At 59.7% G+C, this 11286-nt stretch overlaps 1 protein-coding gene across 2 annotated transcripts in view; it reads left to right on the forward strand.

Annotated features, from left to right (window-relative positions):
• SNX27 (sorting nexin 27) overlaps positions 1–10776 on the forward strand; it is a 33381-nt gene extending 22605 nt beyond the window's left edge. Inside the window, exons 8-13 of one of the 2 annotated variants that reach the window (XM_064475336.1) lie at positions 503–592; positions 2869–3018; positions 3351–3479; positions 3736–3795; positions 5661–5723; positions 10158–10776. In XM_064475336.1, coding sequence (XP_064331406.1) covers positions 503–592; positions 2869–3018; positions 3351–3479; positions 3736–3795; positions 5661–5723; positions 10158–10205 — 540 coding nt within the window. In that variant the 3' untranslated portion in view covers positions 10206–10776. The remainder of the gene's footprint in view (positions 1–502; positions 593–2868; positions 3019–3350; positions 3480–3735; positions 3796–5660; positions 5724–10157) is intronic. The other variant, XM_064475337.1, reaches the window with a different exon arrangement.
• Positions 10777–11286: the final 510 nt, after the last annotated feature.

Genomic DNA, 11286 nt, shown 5'->3' on the forward strand with positions numbered 1-11286 from the left:
TGCGCAGCTGAGGAGCAAGAGGAAGGGGCTGTGTCCCTGCGCAGTCCTGAAGGAAAAATACGGCTTCGTGCCGACACTCCAGCGGCACGGGGTAAAAGCCAGCACTGCTCTGCTGGAGGCGGCTGTCTGGAGTGGAAGGGTTGTACCAGCTTGGCTTTGCCTGTGGCTGAAGGCAAAAGCAGGGTACCAGGTACCAGCATTTCCAGATCCATCCCCTTTTGCCAGAGGACGTACTTCCAAAGTCCTCCTAGACGCCTAGGCATCAGCACGTTCCCCAGGGCAGTCAGAGGCTCGTGGCAGGAGTCGGTGAGGGCAAAGAACCACCCTCTGAGCCTGGGCATCCCTCTGCCGCTCTGGGTGCACTGGTCACCTTCTGGGGCTGTGGATTTGGGTGGCTGTTCAAAGCAGCCTCGGGGCCAGCCAGGGAGGGCAAAGCACTGTGACTCAGCGAAGAGATCCTCTAGTCTGACCTCCTGGGTTTCCTTTCCCTTATTCTGTTCAGGCCGTTGATGACGTCAAGAAAGGCTACATCAAAGCAGAGGAGAAGTCCTACCAGTTACAGAAGCTGTGTGAGCAGAGAAAGATGGTCATGGTGAGTTTTCCTACCTGTCCTCTGCTTTCCTTCCTGTTTGCAATGCTGCGCCTGGAAAGGAGACACTGGAGCAGGGTGCCCAGAGCAGCTGTGGATGCCCCATCCCTGGAAGTGCTCAAGGTTGGGTGGGACGGGACTTTGAGCAACCTGATCTAGCGAAAGAAGTCCCTGCCCGCGGCAGCGGGGTTGGACTAGATGATCTTCAGACACCCCTTCCAACAGCCTTGAAAAACACTTCTTTCTTGGAAAGCAGTAACCATGGAGAGCTGTGGGGGTGTGGGCTTAGCCCGGGAGGGGTTGGCAGGGCGTGCAGGCACGCAGGAATGCCAGGCGCAGGGCTGGGCCCTGCCCAAGGGTCGGCCACTGCACGAACCAAAACCCCCCCTCGTGCCTGGCCTGTTTGAACGGCGGCTTGTCCTTGGCAAGATCAGTCATTGACTTGGCTCCAAACAAGGCAGCGATAAAACCTTATGGGTTATTGCCAGTGCTGAAAGGTGAGGTGCTTAATGTGTGGTGTAGCAATCCTTCACCTGCAGCCCTTCAGGGACGGCTGTTTCTTCCTAGTAATCGAGAGGCAAAGGTCTCTCTATGCCTCAGACCGCCACTGAGATGGCGGTGCTGGGCTAGCCAAGGGAGGGGTGGGTCCTGGCCCGCTCATAACACGAGTTGCTGCCCTCTCTGTGCCCTAGTTTCTTCTTTTTTTGTCCGGCAGAAGTCTTCCCGGATTGTAAATCCTTTGTCAGAGCTCGCTGTCTGGTCAGGGATTTTCTGCCTCTTAGCACTTTGCCCAGCCAAACGCTTGGGGGCTTGGTACGACTCGATGAGCCTGCCTGGCTTGGACGTGGGGGGGTGAAGGGAGTGCCCTGAGCTCACCTGCCAGGCACAAGCTTGGCTCGAAGATCAAACAGCAGAAGAATCTGACTTGTAAATCACTTCCTGGGTTGCTCGGGGCTGCTGGTACCAAATGAAGGGAGGCTGCCCTTTCCCTGACTCGCTGCACCCCGTCTGCGTTCTCGTGGCCAGCTTGGCTGCTCTTGAAGAGCAATGGCCTTGGGATCCCCTTCTCCAGCTTGGCTGGTCTTGGTCGGGCCTCTCCTCAGGCCCGTTCGACTGCGGTGGTTTCGGAGCTCTCTGCTGGGTGACTACCTTGGGGTGGACCCCAGAAGGGTCACCTGAAATGCTAAGCCGAGAAGGTTAATTATTAACTAATGATAAGGATCAGTAAATAGATGCTTCCTCCTGCGGGTTGTCTTATGGCTCATTTGTTTCTTCGCGTCTTGCTGGCTTTCTAATGCCCAAAGAACGATCTGAATCTTTGGAAAGGGGATATCCCAGCACATATATATATACACACACACAGAGCTGTGCACCAGATGCAGTAGGGCCCTGGTCTAGCGGGAGGTCAAGAAGACAAGGTCTGTGTCCCAAAGAGCCTGTGAAGTCAAGGGTCCTGAGCACGATGCTTGAGAATTTGGCCCCCTCCTCCGCTCTGGATGCGGCTTGTTCCTTGGTTAAAAAGTCACTTCAGACTTTGTAGTTCTGCCCTGCATAAACCTTCCGCGTGCAACGAGAGGCTGCCGGGCTCTGGAGCACCAGCCCTGTGCACCAGCACGTCCCGAGCTGTGGCTCTGAGCTCCCAGCGCTTCTCCGCCCTCCTCGCAGAGCTGCTTTGCCTGAGCTATGCCCAGAAAGAAGCAAGTAGCCAAAATACCTCTGTGGACCCTCTGGTGAGTTGTAGCATTGGCATTAAAGGACTCTGAGAAACCCAGAACCCGCATCTGCCTGGCAGCCTCTCTTTCTGATCTCCCCTTCAGCCTGTAACGGGCAGGGGGACGGCAATCAGCACGGCTCTAGCGAGAGCGGGGCTTTCGGTCCCGGGGCCGCGGTAGGTGTTAGCTCGGATCCGTACCCTTCCCGGGGGAGCACGACCGGTGACTCCGGCTGCACCAGCGCTCCTGGAAAGGGCTTTTGGTGTTGGAGGCCACGAGGAGCTCGGTGCACATCTGTACCTGGATGGATCCACATTCTGGGGAGGGGAGTTGAGCAGCTGGAGGGGGTCTCCTTCCTTCCCCTAGCGCAGCCCTGCTGCCTGTGGGTTTCTGGTTCCCTTTGGAGGGGACGCAGCCTCCCTGGGCTGGGGCAAAGCCAGGGATTTCCAAGGGGGCGATTAGCACTAGGGTGTGCAAGAGGTGGAGGCGATGTGAGCAGCAGGAGGGACGCAGGGGTCCCCTGCCCTTCGTCCGAGCAAGCTAACGCCTGCGGCTTTCTCTCCGCAGTATTTAAACATGTTACGGACGTGCGAGGGTTACAACGAGATCATCTTCCCCCATTGCTCCTGTGACTCCCGGCGGAAGGGACATGTGATCACAGCCATCAGCATTAAGCACTTTAAACTCCACGCCTGCACAGAGGAGGGCCAGCTGGAGGTAAGGGGGGGCCTGCCCTGGGGTCCCGGCTCACCTCGCTTCACGCCAGCACCGTGACCCCGAAGCTCTGGGGCTCAGGACTGCTGCTGAGAGGCCTCCGAAGGGATTTTGGCGGTGGCTGAGAGCACAGGGGTTAATCCGGCTGCTCTGTGGGTGTTACTGTGTGCCTCCACTGCTGCTTCCTCGGCTCATCCCTGTCTGCAGCAAGGCTGCCCCAGGCATCCTCGTTCCGCCTTTGCGTGGCTTCGCTTTCGCCACCTGATCTGCCTTAAACCTCCCCTTCCTCGCAGTCTGCTGGGCTCCGGCCTCACCTGGGTTTCGTCTTCCTTCAGAACCAGGTAATAGCATTCGAATGGGACGAAATGCAGCGGTGGGACACGGACGAAGAGGGAATGGCATTTTGTTTTGAATACGCACGAGGAGAGAAGAAACCCCGATGGGTTAAAATCTTCACCCCCTATGTAAGTACCCCCTTCTTCGCAGTTTGCCAAGGGAAAGCCCAGAGCCTGCTTGATTTTTCCTCTAGAAGCTGGAGGAGCGCCCTGTGCTTCAGCTTTTGGGGTGGGAGGAGACGCAGAGGCCGGTGGCCACCAGGAGGAGCCCGCAGCCCGGGGAGCTCCGAGCAGGCAACCAGTGCCAGGCTCCCTCCGGGCGGCAGCCGGGGCGGCTGGTGGGGTCTGCTTGCTGCTCTGAGGGGTCCCTGCTTTCTCTTTGCAGTTCAACTACATGCACGAGTGCTTCGAACGGGTTTTCTGCGAGCTCAAGTGGAGGAAGGAGGTAAGAACCCGTAACCGCAGGGAAACGGCTTTTAGTGGCAAACCTTTCTGCCTGGCGCTCGACAGCAGCTCGCTCGGGGGAGTAGGGGAGCGATACCGGGTCCCCAGGGAGCGCGGGGACAGACCGGCTGGTGTTCAAAGGCCTGGGCTCTGTAGGTGGAGGGTGTTTCATGCTGCAGCTGGAGCAAGGAGCTCCCGGTGCTGGGAAAGCCTCGCGCAGGCGTGACTGACCAGGATAACCAGTTCTCGGGCTGCGCGGCTGCGGCCGGTCGCTCCCCGGTGGCTGCTGTCGAATGCAGACGGCAAAACGTCCGTCCTCCGGAGAGATTACGCAGGTTGCTGAATTATTCAGAAAGGGTTCTGAGAGCCTCTGGCAAAAAGCTGCTGAGAAGTTTTGGGATTTTTTTTTCCTGAACCCTAGCCTGAGGTGCCTGCTCAGCCTTCCCCGTCGAAGGTGCGCTTAGAGCTGGCTCTGAGCCCCGGGTGGGGAGCTGCATGTGAGCCAGCCCTGCCTTCACCCCCGCTGCTGCGCTTCCCCTGTCCTCTCCTCCCACCTGAGGGAGACGTCTTATCACCTTGCATCCATCTGCTGCTCCTCCTTGGGGTTGCCCCACGTCTGTCGTTCGCCAGGGACTGCTCCCATCAGCTTCGCTTGCGGGGAGGAGGCAGAGAGCAGCTAGAAAAGCAGTCAGCTTGCTCGGCCGGCCCCGGGGTGCTCTGGCCTGTGTTCGCCCTGTGTGCGGCTACTGAATCATCATCCCGTGTCTCTGCTGTCCCAGAAATGTTGCTCGCCCTTGCAGGGTCAGAGATAAGCAACTGTTGGAGGCCGGATCCTCTCTTGTTGCCCTAGATCTAATCAGTGCTGTTGGCATCAGCCCTCCAGTTTCCCCTGGCGGCTTGTTTCTGCCAGGTGATGGATTTGGGTACCTAAAACAAGGCTTAAATGTGGCAAGTCTGAAATGGTGATCCAAGAAAACCTGCCCTGCAGCTGCTTGCTCCTAGATGGGAATGACGCCTCCCTCTTGCCTTACCTGGAAGTTTCCTGCCCGCCGGGCGTCGTCCCGCGGCAGGGGTGTTGGTGCTCATCCTCGGCGTGGCTGGGATCCAGGGTTGGCGGTGTGCTGGGTGTGGGAGGCGTGCTGGAAACGCAGAGCGCGCAGGGTCTGGACCGTGGCAGCCGTGCCCGCTGGAGGATGTAACAGCGGGATGGAGGAGTGTAAACCTGGAAGAGTTTTCCAGGAAGTAGGAAAACGGGAGTCTTGGCTTGCCTTAGCTTGAGGGGTGGAAGCTGAGCCTCCCACGAGTGACCAGAGACCTGCAGGCAGGCAGGGGCAAGGAGAACTCCTGGTATGGGGCTGTGCTCCAGAGTCTGCAGAGTCCCGCATCAGCCCTTCTGTGCAGTGGATGGTTGCAGAGGCAGCGGTCAGGACCCCCCCCCGGAGCCCGGACCCGCTTTGTCCCGGCCCTGAGCCTCGTAGGAGGGAGGCGGCGAGGCTCGAGAGCGTGTGGTTATGCACTTCGGCTTCATAAAGCCCCCAGCGCTCCCCGTGCACCATGTGCAGAGCCGGGAGCTTGGCCCTGGGGTTTGCGTCCCGGCTGGAGGTGACGCCTCTGTCCCTCATAAGAACAAATCTTTGTGGCTCTCATCTTGCTCCGTTAATTAGAAGCTGCCCGAGGTTGCCTGGCTTATTCTCCAAATCCCAGCTCCTCCGTAGCTCCGCGTGTCCGACCTCCGTGGAGCACCCTGGATCCTGTCCCGGTGCTCTCCCAGCCGCTCCAACACCAGCTGTTCAGTCTCCTCCCACCCCCCCAGGCTCTGCTTTTTTATTTATACCTTTTTTTTATTTATTTTTTTCCCTTGTAAAGGTGGAGGAGGAAGCAACAGACAAGGATAACAAGAACTGCAGTAAAGACAATATGTGCAGCAAGGTAATTGGGCTGAAAACAAACAGCATCTGTGCTCTGTGAGCCAGTCTGGCTGCTCTGCTGCGGATGTAGTGTCTCTCCTGCTTCTCCGCTCCAGGTCCTGTTAGCGTAGGACAGTGTCCTTTCGTAGTGGCTTCTCCTTGGAGGGAACCCGCAAAGTTAAATACCCTACTGCTGCTTTTCACGGCATAGAGATGGCTTTGCGCTTACAGGCCTCTTTCCTGACGGTAGAAACACGTGGTTCCGACTTGCCCATCTGGACTCTGCCAATCTTTGGATGACCCGGAACGTGACGCTGCGGCCGATGGCTGAGATCGAGCCGCGGCTCCCTTCGCCTCCCCGCAGGAGAGGGCAAGGGCGCAGTTGTAAAGGGGACAAACGCTTTGGCTCTGCGCTTCTTTTAAAAGGACCAAAGACTGGATCCTGCGTGCCGCAGGCTAGTGCCGTGTGGTTCTTCTCTTTTGTTGTTCTGCAGTGACGGAGCAAAGACCTTTAGGGATTGACAAATGCTGTTTGCGGCGCTGCTTTAATAGCAGGGGGCAGAAACGCTTGCGTTGTAGCACCTTCTAAATGCGCCTCTCTCCTCCTGCTGCTCTCTGCCCGGCCGTTTTCACAGGATTTAAAGCTAAACCCTTTAATTGCTCCAGGATGTACCAGGAAGCATCCTTGAGTGTTGCCTGCCTGTCTCTAGGACATCCCCTTCGGGCTTCTCTCCCAGCACCTTTGCCGTAGCGTAGGTACGGACAAGGCTTGCGGAGAGTCGCGTAACGCTGCAACGCCCTGGCGCGGTGGCGTGTGCCGGGAGCCGCAGCCTCTGCCGGTGCCCCTCTGCAAGCCGGAGGCTCGTCGCGTCCTCCGCGGGGATGCAGCCGTGCCGTGCCGCCGCCGCGGACCCGGCGCTTTGCCGTACTCCCACTTCAAATTCTACTTCTTTGCTCGGGCATCGGAAATAGCTGCAGGTTATTTAACTTGTAAGAGCGCGAGCACAGTTGTGTGTAGTGAGGCTGAAAGTTGTTAACCCCAGCGGTACTGGTAGGTGCTTCTCTCGGGTAGGAGTTGTGTTGTGTTGGCTAGAAAGCGTTGGACATCAAAGAGGGCAAGAGCCCCTGTCTGACTGAACTGAAAGCTGTAGTAGACGGTGTGGGATGTGTCACCCGTTCAGGAAAGAGCCGTGAAACGCGGGGGTGTGGGAGCCTCCCGCCCTGTGTAATACTTCCTCTGCCAAACAGATCCTACGCGATAACGCTCCCCGCGATTGTGCTGGGGTAAACCCTCTAGTCCCAAAACACCGAGGGTGTGCTGCGCGGGGCGTGTTTGAGGGAGAACAGGCAATGGCTTTGTGTGCATAGTCATGCGTGTGTTCCTGTATTGCCCCTTCACGCTTAAAAGCGGGTGTTTGATGTCTTCTCTACAAAGCCTGGAGACACCGGGAGGGATCCGCTCGTGCTGCTCTGCAGAAACAGCCGCGGCTCGCCTTAGCCGTGCGAGGGCTCTGCTCCCCTTCTCATCGCGCAGGGCGAGCCCCCGAGAGGGGCTGACGGTTGTCCGGCTCTGGAATCGAAACGGCCTCGTTCGGCAGCGGGCGGGAGCTGGGGGGCAGCGGGAGAGCTGTGCCCAGAGCTGCGGCCCCCCAGGGACTGCTTAAAGCTTGTCCCTTGCTTATCCCCAGCAGCAAGTGAACCGGTTTCCCTCCAGGGAGGCGCCGGCGGCGGCGAGGGCAGCAGACCCCCCCCGGGAGGGTTTGTTGCGATGGGCACAGCCGTGCCAAGGAGCGAGCTGGGAGCCAGGCTCCGGGCTTCGCGCCGCAGCCTTTGAACGCAGCAAAAGCTGCAAAGGAGCAGCCCCTGCCGCCACGTCTCCCCTCGCCAGGCCCCGCGCCTCGCTGCAGCCCCGGCACCGGTCGAGCCACGGGGAGCAGTGGGAGCCGAGCGGCCGCAGCTCGTGTGCCAGCCCGGCTCGCGCAGGAGCCGGCTGCGGGTTGCGCTGGGCTCGGTTCTGCTTCCTGCCGGGGCCGCTGCTCGAGGGCCTGTCGCGGAGCGGCTCGCAGCGCTTGCTGAGCATCGCCTCTTCCCCGCAGCCCGTGACGTCTCTTCCTGGGGCCGCGGTAATGGATCGGGAAAGGGAAACCAGGGGAATCGCTGCTTCTTCCCTCTTAAATCGGTTGTTCCCCAGTACTAAACATCCCGTTACTTCCCTGCCAGGGAAATAGGTTTTTCTCCCTTTCAATTTATACACGTCCACGTCATTTCACTTGGTATAACGGGAGAAGCCCTCGGCTGCAGCTCCTGGGTGGTGTCTCCCCTGCGGTGTGCTCTGTGAATCACCGCTGCAGCTCCCACCACCCCAGAAACGCCCTTTGGGGCACAGTGCCCCCCCCCCCCCCCCCCAGTGCTGCCTGTTCCATCACCAGCGTTAGGGAGGGAGAGTTGTTTCTGGATCCAGATTACTTCTGACCAGTCACTTGGTAATTTTCTCTTCCCAGCGTAAAAGATTGATGGAATTTGGCAGATGCTTTACAGATATATTTAGTGCTCTGTAAACTGCTGACTTGCCTCCCAAACCGCAGATGCTGGCTGATAACGCTGGGTGCGCTCAGGAAGAGCAGGTTTGAGGCTTAGCCGAGCTGCCGCCTCACCGAGACATGAAAGCCCCGCTCCTTGTGGGACCCTCGTGGTCCCCCCTGCTCGCGCCGGGCACTGAGGGGACGCGGTGGCATCTCCCTTCCCAGGAGGCTGAGGCGTGCGCGGCGCCTGGAGGATGAGGCTGGCTGGCTGCAGGTGACAAGCTCCGTTTGGGGACGTCGGCTCGTACCTTGTAGGTGAAGTCGTGGGAGGCAGACGGTGCAACGGGGCGGAGGGCGCTCACCGGTGACCCCCGAGACCGAGCCGGGGGACACGAGGAAAGAGCTCCGTCCTGCTTTTGCGGCAGCTGAGCTGCTGCTCAGCGTGGGTTAGCTCTTGCAAGCGTAAGTCTTGCTAAGCGTAATTTGGGTTACTCACAGCCTCTGGCCCTTTTCTAGAGGGAGGGATGCTTGTGGAGCCGGGAGAGAGCGGGGCTTCCTGGGGGGGATCCGTGCCATTCCCAGGGCGGCTCCTGGCCTCCTTCCTGCCCTCCTTTAATCTCCTGCTCGAGCTTCAGCCGTCGGGCTGAGCCACTTTGCTGTGGGGCGTTATTTGCCTTCTCATCTGGCTGTCGCGGCCCCGCGCGCGCGGGGAGGATTCATTAGTGCCGGCGAGTAGCGGGGACCGGCTGGATCGAGGGCTGCCAGCAAGCGCCGCGGCTTTCCGGAGCTCCCTGGGGCGCCTGAACCCTCGGCTCAGCCTTACCCCTGAGCTACCCCCCGCTCAGGGGACTCCCCCTCAACGCCACGGGCATCCCCGTGCCCAGTGCCTCCCAGCAGCATCCCAGCATCTGCTGGGATCTCTCCAGTCCTGGCTGGGTGAAGGTGGCGCTGGGAGGCTGGAGGAGGCAGCCGGGAGGGCGTCCGCACGCCGGTGGGATGCAGAGGTGGGCAAAGCAGCCTGGTTCAATCCTCGTGGGGCTGCTCGGTGCTGAAATACCCAAGGGTAACACCAGTGAAACCCTGCAGGAGGATGGAAGCAGGGCTGACGGTGGGGAGTTCTGCCTGGGCAGGGGGTATTTCAGCAGCCCCAAAGCCAGCGGTGGAGATGGGGTCCTGCACCGAGGATGTGGGAGCACGTAGGCGGGATGCGGCAGGACCATCCCTCACTTTCTGGGATCTTCTCCCACCTGGGATCGCAGCCAGGCCAGGGAAGGAGGGCAGCAAAGTCGTCCCAGCTCGCCTTGACCTCCCCAAAACCCGCTGCCCACATCCCCGTCTAGGAACGGGTGCTAAATCCCGTCCGCTCCTGTAAGTCCTGGCTTTCCCCGGCTCTCGCCGCCGGGTCGAGCGCCGGCATCGCCTCTGCGGGAGCCCCTGGCGCGGGCCGAGAGACCCTCGCCCTGCTGCCGCCCCCCTCGTCGGCGAGCCGGGACGCGGCAGCGCGGGGTTGGAGCCCGGGGCGAGCGCTGGGGACCGGAGTCGGGAACGACGTGCGTCGGCGCTGGGAGGGCTCCTTGCTCCTGGAGCACCGCCTCGGGGAGAATCTTGGAGGTCCCGTATGTGGTTTGGCCGCAAGCCCCGTCCCGCGGGAGCTGGCTCCTTGCCCTGCCACCTCCCCGAGCCGGCTCGGGCGCAGCCCCGCGTCGTTACGGTGGGGTCGGGGGCGCAGAGGGGCTCGGGGGAGCCGCTCCGTGCGGCGTCCCTGCCGGGAGCAGGAGCGGTCCCGGCCGTCCCCGGTCCCTCGTGCTTGGGCTGGGGACGGGCAGAGCCCCCCGGGTCGCTCACGGGGCTGCGGCGCAGCTTGGCAGGAGGGTCGAGCCCAGCTCTTCCCGAGTGACGTCGCGCTTTTAATGTCCTTTTTCTCTCTCTTTCAGAATATCTTTCAGATGGTCAGGTCACAGCAGAGGGACGCGGCCACTTAGCCCCTTGTCACGGAAGAATGTAATCCCCCTCCCCCAATTAACACTTAAAATTCTGTTATTGTATTAAAGCCCTTAAACTAAATATTATTAATAATAATACCATTTGTGAACTTCATGTTTATGGAATTAAGCAACTAGGGTAAATGGCAGGCTCGGCCGAGAAAAGAGGGGGAAACAGTGTCGGATGGCAGCGGAACCCCCCGCGGGTGTTCTGGCTCTTCCCTCCGCTCGGGTCCTGTTCCAGAAGACGGACTGTGCTCTTATTTTTTACAACTGGAACTAGAAACGTCATCCATTTGCACTGTTCAGACATATGTATGTATGTATGTAAAAAAAAAAAAACAAACAACCAAACCCAACCAACTGCCCCTAAAAAAGATATATATATACAGATACTGTGCACGTATATACATATATATATTTCTTTTAAAATTTCATAGCGGTGGCAGTACCTTTTTTAAGCTTGCGTTTTTACACGCATCTCTCCTCCCAACCCATCGTGTTTTTTTAAAAACTAACTTTAGAGAAAACCAAAAAAAAAAAAAAAAGACAAAAAAAAAAGACAGAAGAAGGAACGTTACAGGGAAATACCTCTCCTGGCACAAGGACCTCCACACGTTTACAAGCTCCTGACTTTCTTTTTCTCTCCTGCGTTTCGGTTCTGGGTACGGTCGCACGGACTGCGCGGCCGCGGGGGGAGCCCGGCGCCGGGGCGGCATCCCGGGGGGCCCGGGCTCCGGCACCCCGAGGCAGGGCGGCCGCCCCCGCGGGCCGGCGGAGCCGGGCGCTGCTCCGCGACCCCCGGCCTCTCCGGAGGAGGCGGGAGAGCGCTGCCGGGAGCGGCCCGGCGAGCGGCTCGGGGGGCCGAGCGGTGCCCAGCGGGAGAAATAAGGTGGAAAAGCTGCTTTCCCCGCTTTTGAGCTGGTTCGGGGCTGGCTTCTGCGTCGCTCCCCCAGGTAGCCTTGGGTTTGGGGTGAGGTTGGCGATATTTGGGAGGCGCTGGTCCTGCTGCTTCCCCCCCGCGAGGAGCGAAACGGCGATGCGGAGCTCGGGCGGGCGCCTGGGCACGGCTTGCGGCCCC

The sequence above is a fragment of the Phalacrocorax carbo genome, chromosome 28, assembly GCF_963921805.1.
Source record: "Phalacrocorax carbo chromosome 28, bPhaCar2.1, whole genome shotgun sequence".
NCBI classification, from domain to species: domain Eukaryota; kingdom Metazoa; phylum Chordata; class Aves; order Suliformes; family Phalacrocoracidae; genus Phalacrocorax; species Phalacrocorax carbo.